This window comes from Nanorana parkeri, unplaced genomic scaffold (assembly GCF_000935625.1).
Source record: "Nanorana parkeri isolate BGI_ZX_2015 unplaced genomic scaffold, ASM93562v1 scaffold445, whole genome shotgun sequence".
Taxonomy (NCBI): Eukaryota; Metazoa; Chordata; class Amphibia; order Anura; family Dicroglossidae; genus Nanorana; species Nanorana parkeri.
In genome coordinates, this window is record NW_017306713.1 from 270,331 (window position 1) to 295,526 (window position 25,196).

At 40.0% G+C, this 25,196-nt stretch overlaps 1 protein-coding gene across 2 annotated transcripts in view; it reads left to right on the top strand.

The window, feature by feature from the left end:
• Positions 1 to 25,196, top strand: part of FYN (FYN proto-oncogene, Src family tyrosine kinase) — a 115,606-nt gene that overhangs the window by 50,051 nt on the left and 40,359 nt on the right. For both annotated transcript variants that reach the window (XM_018560284.1, XM_018560285.1), the window contains exon 3: positions 24,051 to 24,308. In XM_018560284.1, the coding sequence (XP_018415786.1) occupies positions 24,062 to 24,308 (247 nt within the window). In that variant the 5' untranslated portion in view covers positions 24,051 to 24,061. The remainder of the gene's footprint in view (positions 1 to 24,050; positions 24,309 to 25,196) is intronic.

Sequence of the window (25,196 nt, forward strand, 5' to 3'; positions counted from 1 at the left end):
AGAGCTCTTTCTAATGCCTTGAATCTGTATTAGCTTGCACCAATGCATAATATGTCATCAAGATACTATTTAAAAGGATAAGTGTATCATATACAGTAGAAAAAAGGAATAATTAAAGAAAATGTTGCCTCATTTAGGTTCATAGCCTATCCAATGTTAAGAACTCTGCTTTGTTCTCTGAGTGTTCAACATGCATTTACTTCCTAAAGACAAATGTGCCTATACATTTGACATGCTGGTAATATGCAGATGATCTGACCATTGAAAGATCTTTTAAATGTTTCACATTAGATTACATATGTCCTGAGCACTAAATATTAAAATATATCTTCTGTCACCTGACAGCACAAACAGCGGAGAACAACTGAAAACGGGATGAACATTTGTTGATTGGAAAGTCTTTCTTAATTTTGCTTCTACACAGTTATATGTTATAGTCATACCTGGCATGCACATGCTACAATGGTCAAATATGTAAAACTACCATTTACTGGAAAATATACAGGTGAAACTCGAATAATTAGAATATCGTGCAAAAGTTCATTTATTTCACTAATGCAACTTAAAAGGTGAAACTAATATATGAGATTGACTCATTACATGCAAAGTAAGAAAATTCAAGCCGTGATTTGTCATAATTGTGATGATTATGGCTTACAGCTCATGAAAACCCCAAATCCACAATCTCAGAAAATTAGAATATTGTGAAAAGGTGCAATATTCTAGGCTCAAAGTGTCCCACTCTAATCAGATAATTAAGCCATAAGACCTGCAAAGGGTTCTTGAGCCTTTAAATCAGGGGTGCCCATAAGGTCGATCGCGATCTACCAGTCGATCGCAAAGCTATCGCTGGTAGATCGCGGGTCGACTCCCTGTCCCACGCTCCGTGTACCCGACTGTGTCAGACGCTAAAGCATCCGACACATTCGTCTCTCCCCTCCTGTCTGAAGCGGAGGTGCAGGCGAATGCACTGCGGGGGGAGGGGGGGGTGCATGGCTGTGGTGCCATTGACTTCAGAACGCAGGAGGGAGGTAGATCTCGTTGGGCTCCTCGTTTGAAAAGTAGATCTCAATCCAAAAAATTGTGGGCACCCCTGCTTTAAATGGTCTCTCTGGTTCAGTAGGAATCACAATCATGGAAAAGACTGCTGACCTGACACTTTTGCACGATATTCTTATTATTCGAGTTTTACCTGTATCTCTGCTATGCACTGTCACAGTGATATTCTCTCTCATGAGTAGGGGATCTGTGCACACACATTGATCGGATTTCAGTCAGTCCAGCAGGAATCGACCCAAATTCAATGCGTGTATGGCGTGAGAGCTTACAATCTAAGAGGGAGGGCAAGTTATATAAAAGGTAATAACTGTGTGGGAATGAGATAATGGAGAAAATAAAAGTTAATTTGTTAGGTTGGAGCTGAATCAGCTTCCCTAAAGAAGTTAGTTTTCAGGGATTGTTTAAAGGCAGACCGAGTAGGAGATAACCATACAGGTTGGGGTTCCAGAAGATGGGAGAGACTCTGCAGAAGTTCTGCAGGTGAGTATGGGGGGAAGTGACGAAGAGTTAAAGAGCAAAAGGTGTTGTAGCTTGGGGTAGAGTTGTGAATGGCTTATTATATTGTTCTTAGGATTTTGAATTGTATTCTTTGGGCAGTCAGAAGCCATAAATGTAATAAAGCTATTATTGCCTAGAATGATTGGTGGAACTGACCAATAATTGTGCAGGAAGATTCCAGTATTACAAATGTTTAAAGTAGCTCTATAGTCAAAGCATCTACTATCCTGTTATAACATCAGCATTGTAATAGGAATACATATTATAAGAAATCCCTTTTAGTAGTAAGTGCTGCCTTCTGTCTGCCTATCACTTTCATCAACTTCCTGGATTCCCAGTGTGCTTTGCATCTCTTTCTGGTCTGGTTGATGTGAGGAATTCACAATTTCTTAAAGGAGAACTATGAGATGAGTGATTTCCACTCACCTCATAGTTCTAAGCCGACCTGTGACAATGAGACTGTCACAGGTCGGCTCAGTAGATCGGTAGGTGAGGGAACACATACCGGGTTCCCTCACCTCTCGATCCTGTCACGGCTCTCTGCCGTGACAGAGGGAGGGGCTGGATTCCCCTCTCCCCGCTCCGATCTGCCAGCGCTGACTGGCGGAACGGACGGGGAGAGGGCGGGTACAGCTGGCTCTGCCTCTAGGTAGGCAGAGCCAGCTGTCACTCACGCAGCTGGGCGGATCCCGTCATCTACGTCGGGATCCGCTCCAGGTGCGGCGTCTCAGTATACCGCGAGCTGTAGCTCGCGGTATACTGAGCTTAGGGTAACGGGAGGACGCTAGTTTCTGTCCTCCCGTTACCCTAAGGAGAACTATGCGGAAAAACACTGACCCCATAGTTCTCCTTTAAGACTACATATACTTGATGCATTGCTTCCAGCAAGCAATGATAATGTTACATTGTGTTACGTTGAGCTGTAGTTCAGAAGACAGACATTGTAAGATTTGTGGCACAAGAAGGGGAATATTCACAGGACTGAGTGAAATTGTGTCTGTGCATTGAGGAAGTACATCCTATGAGCATCTTCAATAAGTAAGTTTATAAACTTCTAGATCAATATGGTTATTAGGAAGGGGATGGAACCTATGGAAATGCAATATAGAAATACATATTTATTTTTCGTTTTTGACCATAGATACACTTTAATTGCTCACAAAAATTCTTTAAACTATAAGCTTGCTAAGGTATCGCTGTCAACAAATACAAACATTCTCTTTCCCTTGTAGCAAGGAAATAAAATACTGAGAATTGATAATGAGCTGTTTTTTTTAAATTACATATGCATCACATGTAAGCTAGGTACCGAGCTTTATTCTCAAAATGCTATCTCTTTCTTGTTTAACTACACACATATTCTGATACAGAACCTGACTCTTAGGACAGCTACTAGTGTTTCAGCCTTGTAAGGATGTCTGCGTTCCGAGTTCCACACCACAGACTCTAAAAGGCTAGCACCTCTCTAGGTCATACAAGAAGAGTAGACCACTAGGAGACAAGACTTGCTATTTGTTTGCACAGGGAGAAGGATGTGAACTCCTGCCAAATCCTGTTTAAGACCTAATTAACTGACTTTGATGTTGAATAAATTAATCTGCCAATTTGTGATTTGTGTGGACACCATTTGTACTGAACTTTCATGAATAATTACATGAGACATGATCCTCTTTATCTGACAGGTTGGTCACATTGTCCCTCTAGAGCTTGCTTCTTTTCAGCAATATTGTCTATGAAAATCCTAATTGGCAGAAGCAAGAGACCTCCAAGAATTTTAAAATTACACTTAGCTTTTCTGACAATAATATAAACTTTAATTTCCATAAACTACCTACCTTTTGGTGATTACACTTTGTTTTATATTGGAAAAAAATGATTACATCTTTTGCTCCACAGTGAGTGACTTTACCCAGTAATTTCAGCCTCTGAAATGAAACATTGTAGTCGCATTGTCAAGTCATGATTTATTTAAACCCTCTTCCCATGCTATTTGTTTATGTGCTTATGTATTGATTTTCCCTGCAAAATATGACTAAACTGATCAATACTTGTACACAGGTACTTTACAATGTTTGTCACGGAGCATTAGTCAGTTCTCAGTGGTGAGCAATCTGCTGCCTTATAACGACTAGTAGTTTAAATACAAAGGCGTGGGCATGACACGTAACAGATAAGTGCATCTGAATGAATTGGTGATGTTTATGTCTGTAGCATTCTCTGTCTAAATGCTGCATGATTAATAGGACACCATCTGGGACATATTTGCATTTTGTATGATGCCTTTCTTGTTTATTCAGGAAGGATCCAAAATTGTTGGGGTGTTCAGGATTTTCTTTTCACAGTAGCTATATGGGATCAAATAGCTGTCCATGGATTAGCAATTTAAACCACAACTCCTGCCAAAATCCTTGTTATTATTATGATTATTTTAATTATTTATTTTTTATTATTAATTGTGTAGTGGGAAAGGGTTAAAGCTTTAGTTGCCGACATAATGGAACATTTCTCTAACTGAAACACAGACACACGTCTAACAATGTTTTTATAGTTGTCTATTTCTTCCTGTCCTGGTGAAAACTGCATCTCCCATTTCTTTTATGGGTGTTGAAGGGATGGTAAAATCTCCATAAGATCACAAATAGGAATACAAATTTGACCAAAATTTTAAAGCTTCAACCTGAACAACAGAAATTGAACCGATTCCCCCATGCATGCTAAACAGCGGGTTTACCACTGCCAGAATATCCAAACAGCGACTGCAGCTGATTGCCTGATTTTTCGGACCAGCTCCTTCAACAAAAGTCAGTTAACAAATCAAAAAGGATAAGAGCCCTTTCACACAGGCTTTCTGATCAGGTCCGCTGGTCAGTTTTTCAAGTTTGCCTGATTGGAAGCCCAATATTAGCCTGTGGGCAGCCGGATTTAAACATCTGGTTACCCCTGGCTTTCTGGTAACCAGAAAAATGGATCAGAGTTCCACTTCACCAGACCTGATTGTGCCGTATCAGGGGTAATCTGATGTAAAGAGACACAAGTCCCTTTACATCCGATTCCCTGTAGACCAACATGGGTCGGGTAATATCATTTTTTTCCTCCATCTCAAGATGAAGGAAAAAACTGGATGTACACGGATGTCACAATATTGACATCCGTTCCAGTCAGCAGGGGATTCATGCATAGATCCCCCCTTATCGGGATGTGTGGAAAAGGCCTAAGACATTTAGTAGGAAGGTGGATAAAAGAAGAGACATTTTGCTCCCTGTTTGAATAAAGTCACAACCAGTCTGAGACTCAAACTGAGAACCTGTCCTAAATACGGGGTTCATAAAAGAAGCCCTTTTAAGTACTGGCATGCTTTTCTGAAGGTAATAAAATACAAAATAAGAACCTTCAGTTATTTTGTGAGAGTTTGTCAGCTCAGAATAGCTCTGTCACTCTGCATGGAATACCTGATTTAACTACATTATTGACGCGGCAGTGCGGTGATGAGCGTGAAGGGGTTAATTATAGCCTAGTACCAGGAACAGTAATTGCCGATTGTAAACTCTCACGAAGAGTCCTGCTATGCCATTTATGTCAGTCTGCATGTCTGGGAGCCATATTAGCACACTATATTAATAAACATGGTCATGTTTAGCGCCTGGAGCATCTAAAGACACGGTACAGCTATTCTTGTCTGCCCGCCAAAGTGACCGTATAACACTGCAAACTGAGACAGATGCCATTGATAATGGAGATTTCTAGAATAATGAAATGTATATTTCTTTGCTGGCAAATGATGACGTCTCTTCTTGGTTATAGTGGGATTATTTTATAATAAACTAGTCAATTATAATATTCTGATATTTGGCAGTGGTGATACCCAACATCTCACTGTAGCAAGGGAATGGTGACTACTCACCATTATGCTAATTACAACTGACACTCAATTTTATAAAATGGTTCCCCAGTAACAAAAACACGTTCTGCAAAATATTGCAAATAGAAGGTATCATACAAAGCTCAAAGGAAGGCTTCATTCAATGTCAAGGAAAAGAAAACACATACAGCATATACATGCACTTTTGTCCCTTTTGACCTGTTAAATACTCAAATTAAAAGCACTTTCTCTGTTAAATAAGTCCACAAAATACCTGTTGAGTCTGCGTTCTCTGTACTGTAATTAGTTAACATTGTTCCTGGTTATTTTTCTGGACTACTTTGTGTAAAAGAAGGTGGGGGGGCGGTTTCTCTAGTCCTAACACACTTCTTTTGCTAGGGTGACAACGTTGTACCCATAGATACAGTACAGAGTGTATGCGTTGTCACCCTAGGACAGGTAGTGTGTTACTGGCAGGATCACCAGGTGAACATAAAGGGAACCAAGAAAACCAATGCAGGAACGACATCTAAGGATTGGTAAGCTGCAGTGTATTACATATTTGTTCTTGGGATTAGATACACTTTAAAGAACAACTCCATCTTTGAAAAATGAATCCTTGCACTGCGGGGTGGGGATACCCTCTGCACTGCAAGGGTTAACTGCTCATTTTTCTCTAGGGGTGAAAATAAAGAAGAGATTGTGACGCAATCGTCGGTCCTTTGGCAGTAACTGCTGAATGCTCACCCCTCTCCCCATCCATTCCAGCTGTGATATGTCCCTCAACATTCTCACATCTAATAGACCTGTATTAGACGGGTCCTTAGACAGCCAGAGGCCGGGGGGAGAAGAGCCTGCAGGACTGAGGATCAGGTGAGTATTTCTTCTTCATTTTCACCCCCTAGACATACGGGCACTTAACCCTTGCAGTGTAATTTTTAAAAATCCTGGAGCTCCAATTTAAATAGACATGCCCTTTAGTGAGCTAAATTTTGTTTGGTAGTTGTCAGTCTATTGAACAAATAATATCCATTTCAGAAAGGCAGAAGGAAAATGTTTTTTTTTTTCTTTTACTAGCCTATAGTAGATGATATATTAACCACCATGACTTATGTAGTCATTTGTCATTAACTGTAATGCTTTTTAATATGGCCAGGCCTTTGTAGTTGACGGACCGATGACAGTAGCTTTGGAAGCAATTCACCACATTTAATGTTAGGAACACCCTTCATTCTTAATACACTTCCATTTAATTTCACATTGTTATTAACTTGCTCAAGGGTTGGAGATAAAGATGCGACCTCCTTCTAACCCACTTAAGTGATGTGCAGCCGCACTCTGTGTTTGATGTTTATGACATGCGCCTTTCTCTTGGCTTCCCTCACCGAGCACTGGCTGTGTCCTAAGAGATCTATTCTGTAGAAGTATTTCACAGAATAGCTAATCAGGCCCATAGTTGTGAAAACAGCAGCAAACATTATGCTTGGGCCTAGCTGATTTCTGGACGGCAGTAGATATACCGCCGAGTCGGAGAAGTCATGCATTGTTTTGAAAAAGATGAGGCCATAATATTCTCAGAATCAACTGACAAGGGGACTCCTTGAAAGTAATAATGAAAAAAGAAAAGGCGGCAGAGTGGCTCTTTGTTGTGTTTCCAGAAGGTAAATCTACACAGATTTGCCAGCCAACCCCCTGACCTTTCGGCAGCAGGCCAGTTCTGCCACAACAACTGTTCCTTAAATAATCTCAGCAAGTGAAGTCAGCTTTTGCCTCGATTACTGTCCGGATGTGACAGCGTCTTTCCTGTGTTATGTGCTAATGCATATAATAAAATCATTTTTACAGTCGTGACAAAGGAGTTGTCTGTTAGGATTCATGTCTTCTTGATCACTTCAGCATTGATGTCACAAGGTTGATTTACACTGTGCAGTTCCCATTCAAAAGTACTATTAAAAATGACAAGCAGGAGCCTGCTGGCAGAAGTACTGTGCCTTACTATTGCATACACAGTGTACTTATACTGTATTCAGTACATGGCTTCTGTAAATGTCCGAATGCTGCTTGGAAGGGCTAGTTTTTCTTGCAGTAATCAATAAGTATGCATCTTAGTGACGTTTTATTAATCAATTGTGACACTGCCTGGAGCAAAATTATCCTCTTAAGCCTGCAAGCAATGCTGGTGCTTAGTTGAGATGCACAGTCAGTAAGGTGATAAGTTATAAAGTAATTACATACATTTATTTTGTATTGGTGATGATTTTTTTCTAGCAATTTACTTGTTCAAAGCAAACCTGTATCAAGGGAAATATGAAAACAGTCAAAGGTGATGGTCTTCTAAAGGGGCCCACACACCTTGCGATAATCGTACGATAATCGTGGGAAATCCAGTGATCGTACGATTATCGCAAGGTGTGTGGAAGGCGTGCGACCTCTGCTACTGTAATGTCGCACAACTTTTATCTTAGGAACATGTTCCAAAACCCACCGAGAATCGTACGATTGTCGGCGGGTGTGTGGCATGTTCGTAAGATAAATGCTGCACGGGCCGGTGTGCACAAGCGCACACTGCCCGTTCAGCATTGCTGTCATTGGAAGCCCGCCCCTCAGCGTTTTTTAAATTACCTTACAACCATTGCAAGACAAAAGTCTTGCGATGGTTGTAAGGTGTGTACCCAGCATAAGAATACTACTTCCCTGGCTCTATCTGGCTTCAATAGTTTGAGTCAATGTGGTTGATTTACTAAAGGCAAATAGGCTGTTCACTTTGCTAGGGAATTTTCACTTAGCTGACTTCCATTATTCAATCATGTGGAAGCAAAAATACATTTTGTTTTTTTAATTTTCTTTTGTTCGTTATTGGGATTTCTTTGCAAAGTGAATTTTTACCATGGTAGCTACGTGAAAATTCCTTTTAAAGTGAACATTTACTTGCTTTTCTACTTCAGGGAAATTTTCACTTAGCTACTGTGGCAAAAGTTCACTTTGAAAAGGATACCTAATTGCATGCAAGGAAAATTTTTAAAAAAGTATTTTTGCTTGTTCATGATTGGATGATGGTAGTCAGCAGTGCTTCTCCACATTCACTAAACTAAGTGCAAATTTCCTTGCAAAGTAAACAGCCTATTTGCCTTTAGTAATTCGATGACTAAAAAAAGATAGCCAGAGTGAAGGCCAAACTGCTAATCTGTATACATGTTACAGATGTGTAACTTATGAAATATGGAAGCCATTGAACCAGCATGACAGCCATTTAGCATTTTGAGAAGAGAGGTCAGCACTGGCAGCTTCTGTATTTCCGAGTACAAGCATCTTTTAATACTGGAAATATAAAGTACTGTAATTACATTGCATTGAAAAGAGTGTATATTCTCTGGATTGGTGTTAACATTGTGGCTTGAAGGTGCTCATGCAGGGTAAGATATTACAATATGGGGACTTGTGTCATGCTTGATCACTGTGGATCACAAATGATTGTACTTGGTGACCCGAGTTGCTTGAGATTAGGCGGGTTAGATTTTTTGTCAAATTTTCTGTCCATCTTAGCAGAAATAGTTTTATATGGCATTGGTTCCCCCAGTATAGCTCTATAGATCATTTCCTGGAACTCAACCCCTAAAGCAGAGCTGTCCGGCATCCCAAGAGACACATATAAGCATTGAAATACATTGAGGGTTCCACTGGTCATTGCAGATTTAACACATTTATTATTTCACAGCACATGAAAACTTGCCATCTGGCAGCATCTATCAAAGGGCTTTTGTATGTTGTAAAGTAAGATATTTTTTAGACACAGCCAATGTCCATGACAAAACAACCTAATAATTCACCAACCAAAGATGTGTGTATTTACTTACTGATGTTGTTATTTTACATGAATTTATTGTTTCACCGCAGAAAGCTGTACCTCCATTATATATAAAGTGACTTGTACCTTCAACCTTGTATTCATTGTACCTGTCTCTGGTATTTAATATACCAATCCTTCACTTATTGATTGCTAACCGATTTATTTACCTTATACTGAGCAAATCATACTGAATGCTGACTTTCAAACACTGAAATCTTTTACAAATGTATGCACTCTTCCAAAGAGGTGCAATCCATTTGTAATAAATATTTGTATACCGGTAATTCTGCACAGTACTGTGTAAGGCTTTGTAATTTGTCATGGTTTGTCTTATACAGAGCCACAGTGTAGCCAGATTGCGGTGCTCCAAGTGGTGCAAACCAAGCCCAGCTGCTGTGCACGTTATGTTATTTTTCCCCCCAGTTTATTCATGCTGTAGTCATGGAAAGGTCATAGTCTGCATGTGTAACTAATAAGGAGCATCTGCTCTCAGAGCCAATTTCCTTTTTTACTGAAATGTATTGCAATTTAGTATTCCGCTTAGAATAATTTAAATAGAAATTGGTCCATTTATTTAAAAAAATCACAAGATAAAACCAGTTGATTGTATATTTGATAGACAGAGGACATATTTTGTTCAAACGGTATGGGAACTATATTATTTCGTGTATATGATTTCCAACAAATGGGTAACTATAGCTATGGCAGATCATGCAACTGTCAGCAGCAAAGGGAGCCAAGTACAGTCTGGCTTTATTTGGATTTATCAAGGCACCATTAGCATTTGGCAAACACTTCTGGAAATAAATATTTTAGGCACCTCCATTAGGTTACTGTTAAAGCCATTGACATTCTGCATTTATTAGTTACTGTTTCAGGATGACAGAGATCCCTAACATTTAGCTTGCTAAAGCACTGTGCATCCTAATCCGTTGCCATTGTTTTTCTTTAAAAAACATAATTTTTCACCATTTTTTATCTTTTGTTGCATGTCAGTACTAATCTTCTGCCCCCTCTTTACAGCCACATCTGCCTACATGCATGCAGTCTAGCAACTATTGCTCAGAGCAGGGGTCCTAATGGCAAAACCAGTAGAATATGCCTATGCAGTGCGCGTCAACAAGGCCTTTTAGAGTCTCCTTCTGGAGAATGTGTGACAGAGTGACAGCGCAGGAGAACAGTTGTAAGTCAGGGACAGAGGGTTGTCACCCTATAAGAGGAAGTGCCTCTGCAACCTCCTTCATTACAGGGTTATTTTTATGGAGCTGATTTAAAAATATTGAAAATTACTCTTGAAATTACATTAACCAGTTAAAGGTTATATGAGATTTTAGTGATTGGGATTACATATACTTAAAGGAGAAGTTTGGAGAGCCCAGAAGCTTGTTACAATAATTAATACATGTTTACAAAAATCACATGCTTGCATTTTCTTTGATACATAAAGACCATAAAGCAAATTAAATAGCCCGAAGCAATGATAATGAGCAAAATGTAGTTTTTTAAAGTACATTTGTCATGCATTGCAATGCATTTTACATGCATTATCCATGGGGCAGGGAGGAAGCTGTGTGTTATTCAACATATAAACACTTCATTTTGTACACACATGAATATTTATTTATTTTATGTCTTTATTGCAAGTGCTAGGCATATAAAGGCAGGTTTACTGTTACTTCTGATTCCAAATGATCTATGGGGGTTGATTTACTAAATACAAATAAACTGTTCACTTTGGATGGGGATTTTCCTTTAGCTTAGTGAATGAGGTGAAGTTCTGCTGACTTCCATCATCCAATCATGTGCAAGCAAAAAAACTTATTTTATTTACTTTTTTATTTTTTTATGTTCTTGCACATAATTGGGTATCCTTTATAAAGCAAATCTTCACCATAGTAGCTAGATAAAAATTCCCTTTTAGAGTGAAAATGTGCTTGCAAAGTGAACATGCTCTTTAGTAAATAAACTTTGTCAACACACATTGTCTAGTTATATGTGCCTCGCAGATGACAGCTGGGCCCAGTTGCAATGACAGATCAGCTTCCCCAGGTTACCTGGGGACGCTGAACTGATATTAAACAATGATAAATGGGCGGAGCCGGCCGTGACATCAGCAGAAGACTCTAGCAGGTCCCGGTCAATAGGAAACAGTTGGGCGGAGCTAGCTGTCACTGCTAGCTCTGCCCAATTGTTGTTTTTTAAAGTAATTTTTTCTTTATTTTCTAAAATTCTTAATTTTTTTTAATTGATCATTTATTTAAATTTTTCAACTTTTTTTCACTGATTTTCTATTCTGCTCGGTAGCATGGAGGAACCAAGCAGAATAGCCGAGCCGAATGCCGCCTATTTACTCACTGCCGTTCGGCCCCTATGAAAATAGGCCGAACGGCAGCAAGTAGCCTGCCGGAGGTTCGGCTCGGATTGGCTGAGCATGTTCGGCTGAACCAAAGCCAGCTGATGTACGGCTTGTTTCAGCCGATTTACGGCTGAAATCAGCTGTACAAGCCCAAAGTGAATAGCCGAACTTCGTTTCGGGTGAGTTACTCACTCGGCTGCCTTCGGCAGCTTTTTGAAAAACCCTCTTTGACTTTAATATCAGTTTACATTATTATTTGAGACAAAAAATTGCTTTAAATATATATGTATACACAAAGCTAATGCTATACAAGATAGAAACCCCAAATGAATACCTATTGATGTCAATTATGTCCAACATTTCAATCTTATAAAAAAGACTTTTAGACCATAATATATTTGCATTTGCATATGTTAGTGTTGGTGGTTGTTTGTCATAAAATTTGGCACTTGATATTTATGAGAAAATTTGTCAGAATTAAGACAGCCCAAAAAAGTAAGGGGTCTATTCCCAAAGCAGACGAAGGATCTAGCCGTAGCTTCGGCTGATCCTTCGGCTAGCTTCGGCCCCAGGACCCCTTCAGTTCAGTAGAACCGAAGGGCTGCTGAACGGTCTATTCCCTATAGCGTGTACAGCTCCCGAAGTTGGCTGAGCGGCTCAGTCGAGGCGAAGGCATATGCCTCGGCTTGACTGAGCCGCGCTGAAAGCCGAAGCTGGCCTAATGGCCGGCCAATTGGCCGACTGACAGCATGCTTCTGACAGCTCAGCGGAGCCAGCCGTCATCTCACGGCTGGCTCCGGCCACTTGCAGAGAGATCATCGTCCCTGGTTCCCAGCTAACCAGGGACACTGATCACCAGACAGCAAACTCTCCCGGGCGCTCCAGGAGTCTTCTGCTCCCGGCCACCCAAGAGAGAAACACTTTTTCCAAGAAAGGTTCACTCTGCTTGATCGAGCAGAGTAAAACTTTTCCTTTTTTTTTTTTTTATTCTGACATGAAGCCGTTGGCTGCCATCAGAATAAAATAAAACATTTTCACCATAGGAATGCATTGCTAGATTCCTATTGGCTATTTCAATTTGCAATAACCAATAGCAAACTAGCTATTGCAAATTGAAATAGCCAATAGGAATCTAGCAATGCATTCCTATGGCGAAAATGTTTTTTTTTTTTTGACGGAAGCAGAACTGAGCAGAACAGCCGAGCCAAATGCCGCCGAGCGGCATCTATAAGAATAGACCGAACAGCAGCGAGTAGCCTGCCAGATGTTGGATCGGCTGAGTCGAACTCCTCCTGCACTTCGAAGCCACGTGAAGCCACCCGATATAGCTGTGGTGGCTGAAGGGACTTGGCTGTGTGGGCAGAGCCACGCACAGCTCTGCCAAATTCAAAATACAGCAGCAGAAGAAGTCTACAATTCAGGTAAATGAGGGTTAGAAGGGGGGATGCCAAGGTGACCATGTTTCATGGTACACCCTGAATATGGATGTAACATGAAACATGGTCCTGATGGTAAACTGTAACCTCACGTACACTTTAACATATAAAAGTAATTTCAAAAGTAATTTTCATTTTTAATCTGCAGCTTTCATTAAAGAATACCTACCATAAAGGTCCTTGTTGATGAATCTCCTGGTGCAGTGTGATAACGCTCTGTCCGTGTCTCCTAATTGTTCTCCTGCATGGTCACCCTGCCACGTGGTCTCTCATTGGAGACGACAAACAGATGTGCCAACACACTTTGCATAGCTATGGACCACTGTTGTAACCACCAGGAATCCCTCCCTAAGAAAGGCCGTGTAGCAGTTGCTCGGTTGCATACATGTAGGCAGGAAGTGACTGCAACGAGACTTCAGGAAATCAGCAGTGTTATTATGCAACAAATTAAAAAACCTAATTGTTTATACACATGCTTTGGCAAAATAATCGTCATTTAGTTGGGGTTTACATGTACTTTAAGCCCTTTTCCTATCTCTTAGGCCTGGTTCACACCTGGGCGTTTTACAGCGTGTTCCTACACGCTGTAAAACGCTCAACATGTGAAAACCAATAATTGCTTATGGGCATGGTTCCGTGGAAACGCGCTGAAAAACAGCCTTCGCCCAAAGAAGTACAGGAGCTTCTTTGGGGCGTATTTGGCGCGCGTATCCATTAGGATACAGCCGGATAGCCCTCAGAAACGCAAGTTTGTCATGCGTTTCTTTTACCGCAAATCGCGGTAAAAATGTGCGGCACGAAACACGCGACAAACGCGCATATTTCGTACATCCAGGTGTGAACCCAGCCTTAACATCTGTTCCAGTCTACCCTTATTTGGTCAAAGTCACATCTATTTAAATTGAGAAGAATAAATGTTGAACAGCAGCCTTTAATAATGTTTCACTGATGAAATACTGTCATTATAAACATTAACAATTGCAATCAAGATCTATAAATTATTTTTGCGTATTTGTTTTCTTATTCAGCTGTTGTCCTATAGCTCATAATGTGGTGCTGATGCTGCCGACAAAGACTGTGTATTGACATCGGAGTCACAGACAGGTCACATTTAGATCCCTAACCATCTAATTATGTGGGATATCCTGTGAATTAACTTTCTGCAGTTTTATAGTTTATTTAGCTAAACATAGTGACAAGAGATATACAAAACAGAAGTTAGCTTTTTCACATTTTAAGTGGGTATCCACTGTGCAGGGTTTGTGAATGGTCATGTAACATAACAAAAGCCCTTTTCTGTTATTAAGAAAATATGTTGTCTTGCCTTTAGATATCAGGTTTGTGTGGGAGGATTTTGTCACTCACTCACACTGTCATCTCCCGCCATATATTATATAGTGGGTCTGATCATGGAACTAAAACCGCTCATGGATAATAATGCCTAGTAGTCAGATTACCTCTTACCACTGTACAGCCGCTAAACACTAGCTAACATGTTAAGTGGAATCCAGTGTTGCTTCCTTTTTTAGGAATTTAAGTGACATCCTCAGTACAACTTTGTATGCCATCAATTAAAAAAACTCAAGGAAGACATCTCCGAATAACTTTTTGAAAATGTTCCCAAAAGTATTATATCTTTTTTGCATTTTTATGTATACCCATCAACACCAAACACAGAGCTGGTTTCCAGGCCATGACCTGGAAATTCAAATTAAGTAGAAAGAGTCTCATTATGTGGACCTTTAGCCGCTTTTACTAAAAATCACATCAGCATGCAGCTCTGCATGCTGATTTAAAATCATATTACATGCATTAGTTAAACAAACTTGATTTTGATTTAGTTACAAATAGAGTTCATCTACATCCTGGTCTAGTTCTAGCACAAATGATGTAATGTGCCCAAGTGTTGCATCCTGGGAAAGTTACATCAGCAGATAAATCTCATCTGTCATCTCATGAGATCTTAGGGAAAGGCATTTTCCATTTTTCTCAGGCCACATGTGCCTGAAATCCAGGAAGTAATGGGAGAGCTAGAATTCTGCCCTTACTAAACATGGCCACTGTCAGAAGACTGGGGAAGAAAAGATAAATAAGGTATGCAAAGAATACAAAGCCTGCAATTATCTAGAAGTATGTGTTTTATAGATTGCCATTACTAAACATTTCTTGTTATAGTGATAAATGCAGTGCTCTATTACTACTATGCTCAAGTGGCTCTGATCCTCAGAATTGACTTTCACTATGGGTTCAAATCAGGACAAGGGAATGTTTGCAGAGATCAGTGAACCTTATTCTGAGAATCTCTCCAAGATCTAGACCACTTGTGGCCTATCATTTGTCATTCCCTTTTATCCATCTAGGATTATTTGTCACCCAGGTATTCCTTAATACACAAACTACTCTTGACTTTTAACTCAGATATTATATCTGGTATGGGGGAGACCTGTTTTCACTAGTGGAGCAAGAATGACTTGTGTAGAATTGTGGATTTCATAACCAATACATGCATATTGCCTAGAGAATTCTTTTAACTGGCTAAAGTTTTGCCAACGCCATAACTTTTTAGATTTAATAAACAAGCTAACTCCTTTAGCACAAAATCCCCTAATGTTACCTCCCTGACTCCTTTCAGGAGCATGTGCCAACAACATCTCATATCTTGGTCAGATATCTACAACATATGCTACCTTACTAATAAGCTGTTTTATGTGGAGACGTGGAAATAGCATTAGAGAAAAGCTAATCAGGTGTCTAGAACATCAAGCAATATCTAATTGCTAATTGTAAAGTATTAATCAGGAAAGTGAACTACATACCACAGGTGTGTCCCGTCTTTTCTTGTAAGGATTCTGTCACTTTATATATGGTTCTGTTCTCTCATGGCCATGACCATTGCTGTTTTTTCCTCGGTGTTTATTGTTTAATTGATCACATCACCAAAATGTCTCCAAAAAGGTATTGTTAAAGCCCTAGTTTTATTGCTCACACTTCATACAGACTGATTCAAAAGGTGCAATGCTGTACATGTCATTGTTATTTTGTCACGGAAATTTTGAAAAAGCTAATAAAATTGAAAAAGCTCCACTCTGTGATGTAATGGTACTGTGCTTTTTGTGTCAAGCTTTTATTATTCCCTATGTTCTCCTCATCAGGGGATTTTCTCTCACTTCCTTTTCTAAGGGCATAAAAGAAGAAATGTTCCGAAGTGAGGGGCAATACCAGTTCTGACAGTTATCATCAGGACAAGTGCCCCAATTGTGAGATATCCGCCTGTACAACTTTTCCAGTGGCAACTGTAAAATTATGGATTTCCCATCACTTTCCAGCCAAGTGAAAATGCTTACCAGGAAAGATAGTGAGGGTAGATCTACACATTAGTGACACAGACAGCAATAAGTAATTGACAAAGGTCCTAATCTATCCCCACTCTAAATCTAAAGAAAACTGTTTTGTTTTGGCTGGAATTTTAATTTAGGAGAATGGTGTATGCTGTGCATGTATATTAATGGCAAGTACAGCTTTTAAATGTGTTAATTAACTGTGGTATTGTCAACTACTTTCTATGCTACTCTTTTAATAGGCATTTTGGATCTCACATTTTCAGTTCTTTGCTCACTACAATTTAGGAAACGTGAGGTACAAGCACATTTAGACTCTCTTTGGCTCAGTTTATATTATAAGATGCTCCTAGAAATAAGTACATTACCAGTGATTGTTATATATGTATACATACCAAAATATGGCTTTATTTAGCATGCTAGTTAGACAAATTGGATCTCTTGGGAAAAATTATAGGAGGGATTTAAATGGCCCCCTGACTGAGAGCATTAAACAAGGAGACAGACAGAGAAGCAGCACTAACTGATGTCTTCTTGATTTACTGTTGTGGTCACATCTTTGGAAGATGACCCAGTCATAAGGTCAATGGTATAATCCTGATTCCTCTCTGTCTGGGAATTTACTATATTGAAGACAGTAAATTGTTATAAACAGATGATCTGATGCATTCTCTGCACATCAGAACAATGGTTGTCATTATATCTAGATCACACATACTCTTCTTCAACTGAAGCAGAATATTTTCATTATGAGGACCTGCCTGTTTAAAGATGACTGAATGGTTTTAACAAATAGGTGAAGAAAAAAGTTTAGTGAAGGTGTAGAATTTAAAACTGTAATTAATTGTGAGGTATAAAAAGTATATATTTTTGATATTTGTAGCAATTGATTGTAGTATTCAGTGAACTCTCCACATAGTTCAGGCCACATTCTGCTAAAATTACTAAAGAATACGTAAGTCCATTTAGGGGAGCATGCATCATGCCAATAAACTCGGTTAAGGATTGCTCCTCACCCCTTTCCTATACTACCTAGTCATTGTTTATGCTTACTTCTCTCCAAATATAGTGGGATGCATCAAAATAGCTTAATCTGGGCAAGGCCACATATTTCCACTACTCCATGATCTCAAGGCTTAAGGTGCCCATACACTTTACAACCCTCGCAAGACTTTTGTCTTGCGAGGGTTGTAAAGTACTTTAAAAAACGTACGATCTGCCCATCTTGGACAGGCAGATCGTACTTGCGATCATCGCAAGCCCGCCCCCCTGAGGGGCGGGCTTACGATGACTGCAATGAGGGGCGGGCTTACCATGACTGCAAACGGGCTGTGTGCGTGTGCGCACACCGGCCCGTTCGGCAGTTGTCGAACCAGCAGGCCACTAACTCGGCGGGTTTTCTAGCCTGCTGGTTCGACGGAAGACGTGCAACCGTACAGTAGAAACGGTCGCATGCCTTCCATACACTGCACGATTCTCGTACGATCACCGGATTTCCCGCGATTCTCGTACGAGAATGGTGAAGTGTATGGGCACCTTTAGATCTCTCTCCTTGTAACGACCAATCTTGAGCTTTCACCATCACAGGTGGTCGCTATTGTTCATTGCAGCAAGTCTGCACTGCACACCTGAGCCTCATTTACTACCTATATGGGGAACGCTGAACTTCCAACCCATGCCTTATCAACAGGTTCATTGTGTTGGTGTCAGCTTAAAGCGGACCTATACCCATACCTTTAAAATAACAACAAACAGACCTTTAGAAATGTTTAGTAATGACAATCTACAAACACATACGTCTAGATAATTGCCATCTTTGCATACCTTATTTCTCTTTTCTTCCCCAGTCCCAGTCTGACAGTGGCCATGTTTACAAAGGGCAGATTACTAGCTCTCCTATTACTTCCTATATTTCTGGCACATGTGACTAGGACATGTGACCATGCACATCATCTCAGGGGAAGAAAATGTCTTTCCCTGAGACCTTGTGAGATTACAGATGAAATTTCACAGCAATGTTCTGCTGATGACAAGGCAATCCCAGTGAACTGAAGTAATTTGCACTTTCAACGCAGGAAGTGAATGCTCTACAAGAGTAAGTATTTCAAAATCACAGCATTGTACATCTGACATACCTATTTTTTTATTAATCATCATACATAGAGGAGTGCAATGGTAGAATTTGATTTTTGAGTGTAAAGGTGCGCTTTAACTACTGGATTTGTATTTGTTTGCTGGATTCTGACCTGTATTATGGATTACATCTCTGCCTGCTGCATGCATTGACCCCCTAGGCTGTCTGACCACGCTTCTGTCTGCCACCTGCTTCAACCTCTTGCCATTCCAAATAGGCTTTTGCCTCTTGATTTTGCACTGCTTGTGACTAGACAAGGATAGAGACTAATTTATGATGTTGTCCCTTCCTTTGAGCAAATTCTTTGTTAAACTGACAGCACTGCGCAAAGTAGTAAAGCCACAGTTAGCTCAGAGTGGTGCCCCTATCTTTCCCAGTCTGGGTGCTTCTGTGCATGAGATTACAGGCAGCTAATATTAAGACAGTTTGAGGTACTTATGCTAGTTATAAGTAAAAATACATTTAGTGATTTTGTAATGCATAAGTATGTGAGATTGTGTTTAATATCGGTGGAGCTTGTTTTAAAGATCATGCCCAGATTACTAAATCACCTTTTTTTAGCTCTCTTAAACCTAGCAAAGTTCTTTGATACCATAGGCTGAAAATTCATAGATGTGATCCATTGTTTTTACCGTGGCTTTGTATTTATTAATTGATAACACAACTTTCCCTCTGCACTGGTCATATTCTTCCCTTGTCTTTCTAAAAAGCATGTCATAGGTCTAGACATTTCTAACTAATTTTCACATTGGCCATTATTTCCTGTCCTGATGGCAGGATGTTGCTGAGACAGAGGCCTAAGAGACATTAAGATGCCTTAGAACACACAATGATATAGTGCTAAATGAAAGGGGTTTTGGTCTCCTTTTAAAGAAAATGCTCTAGTACACAAAATCATATGTCTATGACTCTGTAAAATGTAAATGTACTTTATGATGTTCTATCTGTTTCAATATGTTGTATATTAATACAGCTGGTTGTCTTTGTGGTATGAATTGTTTTCCTTTTGTGGTCTATACAGGGAGGAAAGGTCTTGCTAGTTATATGAACCAAGTTGCATTATGTGCCTTTTATGTAAAAAAAAATTACATTTACAGTTTTAGATCCTAGGAAGCTTTATTTAATTGTCTCCTGAGGCAATAATCTTTGTTTCGGAATTCTCCTCCCCAGACAGTACTTCAAAATCTTACATGTCACACATTTTTTTCCTACTATTTAATTTTCTGTTTTTGAAAATCTTGTTTAATACAAGATGAAAAGCAAAAGCAATTACAATCAATTTACCCTAATTTAAATAACAAATCATTTCTCCATTATTTTCTGAAACTAGATTGAGCAAGGTTTTGAGACTACCTTTGGTTTAGTCAGCAGCCTCTTCCCAGCATTTTGGGGTTTATTTACCAAGTTAAATTGTCACTTTTCAAAGTGAGTTTTCACTCAACTTAGTGAATGAGGTGATGCTAAGTGAAAATTTACCCTGCAGAAAATGCCCAATTATGTGCAAGGAACATTTAGAAAATGTGTATGCACATGATTGGATTGAGCTGCACATTTCTGCGCACCACCAAATATGTATGGTGTGAACAGCACATATGGAAAACAATTGTTCTTTATGTGCCATGTTTACAAAAAACATGTGCTTTTCAAAAAGCGCAGTTCATTGGAAAAGGCCGTCAGTCAATTTTCACATCATGCTCAACTCCTTTAGCAAATCAACCCTATTTCTTCTGATGGGTGTGTTTATGATTACCTAATTGTAATATTCACAGGGGCTCTCAGAGCACCAGGTTTATGTCAACCAGAGGATTTCTTAGGGTGCTGGTTAGGCCAAGTGGTAAGGACTGGTGAATAAAAAACTGTAGGCTGTGCACTTTTAATGTAAGATGAAAAGAAAGGAGGGAATAAAAGACTCTTAAAGTGTATTTGCACTTTTGCAAGCAAATTCGGATAACACCTATTTTATAATCGCTATATGTTCTCATTCACATAGCATAAGCTAAACAAAAATGTAAAAATGCTTCCTGCAGTTCAAATTGCTTTTACTTGGGTTAGGGTTTCTACTTGGCTTCTTAAGGGTTAAAATTTCTACTTGCTTCTCCTACTCTATATTACTACTACTTCTCCTACTCTTTGTGAGGGGAAATATCAGCAAACAAAGTAAGAATTGAGACACCGGCACTCCAATTGCAAATCATAAACGTCTGTTTATTGAAGTAAATGCAGCATAAATACACTCCGTGCAACGTTCGTTTCGGGAGCTCTAAGGATCCCCTTCATCAGGCAGAACAAGTTACGTTGCACGGAGTGCATTTATGCTGCATTTACATAAATAAACAGACGTTTATGATTTGCAATTGGAGTGCCGGGGTCTCACTTTTTACTTTGATAGTGACGGTTGCTAGCCATCAACAGCCACAGCACCCTATGCTACTACTTGGAGAAAGCGGCTTTGAATGCCATGGGTTCACTGACTGTATCCGAATCAGCAAACATTTTTTCTCATATTTGCTGATCCTCTGCTCGGCATCCTGAACACCCGCCTCCCTCCCGTCTGTCACAGGAGAGTCACAGCTGCTCTTTCTTCCGCTGGGTGCCGGCTTCATGTTCGGATGTGTATCCCCTCTGATCCCCATTGTCTCTGCTGATACAGCAGGGATCGGAGGGCACACAGACCGGAGCATGCAGCCGCCTCCCATCGGTGGAGAGAGCTGCAGAGTGGCAGTAGTGGTGGCATGATTGGGGGGTGATTTTCAATGAATAGCTGTCATAATTGGCTTGTGAGCCACAGATGACAGCTGTTCATTTACACAGAAGAATCAGGGGACACTTCTGCTGGAGTGACCATGAGCTTATAGCAGAAGGATGAATGCAGCTGATGTATGGCATACTGAGCTGGCCAGCTGGAAATGTTTGTGTTCTGCTGTATACCTTACGTCGGTAGTAGGGAAAGGGTTAATGCTGTGAATGAGAACAGAGACACAGACAACAATAAAAAAAAGTTTTTGTTAAAGTGGGAAATAGATCTCTGACATGTATTATTGCTGTATTGGAGATAATTCCTCTCACTTCCTGTCTGGACTTGAAAGTGAGGAGAAATCAGTCCAGCAAGGACACAAGTGACAATGAAAATCGGACACAACCATTCAAAAGTCTTCAAAGCTAAAAATAAAATTTTGGCTAGAGTTCCAGTATAGGAACATTTTAATTTAGCTGTAGCAAGTTCTTAGACACGGTTGACAACTGTATATGTTAAAAGTGATTGTAGAGATGTAATGCCACTTTGGGCAAAATGGATCTACATGTTTTTAAGAAGAATTCAAGTTACTTTCCCACAACCACCAATCATGTTCAGTCTTCGGGACTTGAAGTAACTCCAGTTCTTACTAATAGGTTATTGATACATCAGGTCCATTGAGATTATCCGGGCTATTCACAGGCAGGAGAAGTGAACAATCTAGGAAAAAATCGCTGATTTGGAAAAATTCTCCAATTCAGCTCATTTTCCAGTTCAGCTATGTTGTCCTAAATTGTTAATTCCTGCCTTTTCCAAACTCTTCACCCTGTTTATATATATTCATAGGACAAGTATTTGTAAGATGGAATGCAACATTATCTTTTAGTTATTATTTTCCTGTGTCTGTAGGACATTACTGGAGTGCATCCACAGGCAGCATGTGATGGTATTGGTATCCTGTTAAAAAACAACATGATCTGAGGATGCTGAGCTGTACAGAACATTCTCTTACCTCATCCCACGTTCTTTGCAGTGCATGTGTGTAGCGTGGCAACGTGTGTTCTGTAGACACATCTCACTTTTTTGGCTGCATGTCATTTGGCAGATTTAGAAATATTAGGATTGAGGCAGTGGGTGGATGTGACTAAAACACAACAGCTTACTAATATGATTCCCTTTCTCCATGTTGTGTGAAAGAACATTCATCTGTGTAGCTAAAATGTATTTGTGGAAAATCAGTGGAAACACAAATGGTACAGTGCATGCTCGTCAGTTTTTATACCTCTGATTATATGTGTTTTATTCCTATTACAAGGAAATGTTTTAAATCAATGTTTATAAGGGCACACAGTTTCCATCTAGGGAAATAATAGATAAAAAGTGGATCTAAATAAGGCTGCGCAAGCAGCTAGCACTGTAATTTCCTCTTGTTTGTACTGTTCAGACATTTGTAATTGCAGACATCATGATCATGTTTGCAATTTAGGGTTCAATCCATAGTGGATCACGTAATAGTGGACTATCAGAGAAATGGTAGCAGATCTGGCAACTATGGTAGTTTGACGTCACTGCTAGGAGCTACAAGCAGGTAGCAGGTGATTCGACCCAAGAGAATGATCAATAACTGAAATTTGGTTGGCCTGAATGTGTAAACATTTTTAAAAATTCTCCTTTCTAGGACTGGAAGGACAGAGGAGTAATGTTGTGCAGTACTTTTTTACAGTTCCTAATTCCATAACTACTTCCTGTGCAGGGTTCAATGTTCAGGACTTCACTTAAAGTGATATTAAACCCTGACATATTTTAAAATAAATCAATGCTACAGTATGGTTCCTACTGTTATCCACCTCTGGGACCTCTGGGCTGCTGTTTCTTAAAAATCTTCAGAGTTCAGAATGCTGGAGGAATCTTCCATTCTGCAAGTGCCTCCATCCTCCCTCTGTGTTCCATGGAGTCACTCCGTGTGTGCGCTCCTGTGCTAGGACTACAGAATTATGTAAGAACGCAGCCTGCCCGACCTGTACCGGACCGCCTACTGCTTTTAGCCCTTCTGGTTAATGCCAGAGCTCTTTGACGTCTTGTGCTGATTATATGCATTATGCGCTTCTGCAAAAGGTGTTAGGGAGCAATGGCATGTTCTGCCTGTAACCTGAGGTGCCATCTCCATTAGAGCAAGGTGCAGGTTGAATGTCTTTATATTAGGTGTACATATTGCAGAACATTTAAAGCATTCGTTCTGTTAAGATGCTGGGAGCAGCTCTGATTTTCAGAATTCTATTTGGTGCACCAAAGCTTTTGCTTTAGAAATTCAATAAAATCAATGGATCTGCAAGGCCAAAGTGCTGAAGAAAAGAAAACTGGGTGCCCCAGTTGTCTGCTTTGGCTTTTGAGCAGCTAAGGTTTATATGGTTTGTGAGGAACCGAATGGCATGGATCTATGTATGAGGGAACAAAGCACCACTGTATGTGTTTCCCTGTTTCTTCTTACATGTGCAAACCCATTAAAAATAGGAATACACTAAATTATGTAAAGAGTGCAACAGAAGATTTCATGAAAACATTATTTCTTAGGACAACATTTTGTAACATAGACACTGATAGTTTCTTCCCATCACAGTACGGTAAAAGAGCAGCTCGTAAATACAAGTTGCATTTCATTTTGAAAACCTGTAATTAAGACATTCCAGCTATAAACGTGTTGAAGATCATTGACTCCCATTCACAGTAAACTGTCTAAACAGAGAATTTTTATCTTTGTGTTTAATTCTTGTGTTTCTCTCTGATTTCAGGGATATAGATAATGGGCTGTGTGCAATGCAAGGATAAAGAAGCAACCAAACTGACAGATGAAAGAGATAACAGTTTAACGCAGAGCTTAGGATATCGCTATGGGACAGACCCCACCCCGCAGCACTACCCTAGCTTCACTGTGACCACCATTCCAAACTACAATAACTTCCATGGGACTGCAGGGCAGGGACTTACAGTCTTTGGAGGCGTGAATTCTTCGTCACACACAGGAACATTGCGTACAAGAGGTGGGACAGGTAAGACCCAAAAGATGCCTAACATGGTTTGCATATATTCCTGTAAATATTGTGTCAGATTACTTTAAACATCCAACTATATGCAAAGGTATCGGAAGGCCAGGTTTAAGGTATCAACATTCCATAGGCACAAAAGCAGCGATTTGCCTTATTATGGAAACTTGCATCAATGTAATTACACTATCATTATTTTTAGTTACATCTATTTATTTACCAGTGTGTAGCTACAAATATATGAGGTTTTTTTTAAATATAGGGGTCTATTCACGAAGCAGCCGAAGGATCTAGCCGTAGCTTCGGCCGATCCTTCGGCTAGCTTCGGCCCCAGGACCCCTTCGGTTCAGTAGAACCGAAGGGCTGCTGTACGGGCTATTCACAATAGCCCATACAGCTCCATGCTAGTTTACTATTGGCTATTGCAAATTGAAATAGCCAATAGGAATCTAGCAATGCATTCCTATGGTCAAATGTATTAATTTTTTTCTATTGTTACACGGCTCCGTGTCAGAATAAAGAAAAAAAAAAAGAAAAAGCAGTGTTTCTCTCCTGGGCAGCCGGGAGCGCGAGACTCCCAGAGCGCCTGGGTGAGTTTTTTTTTTATTTTTATTTTTTTTGGACGGCAGCAGAACCGCTGGCCAATAGAAAACTGTTGGGCGGAGCTAGCTGTCATTGCTAGCTCTGCACAATCGTTTCCTATTTATTTTTTGTACTTTTTAAACTATTTTTCTGTTCTGCTCGGTCCCTCTGAGGGACCGAGCAGAACAGCCGAGCCACTGCTCACTTCCATTCACTCACTGCTGTTCGGCATCTATAAGAATAGACAGAACAGCAGCGAGTAGCCTGCCGGAGGTTCGGCTTAGCCGATCCAGATGTTGGATCGGCTGAGTC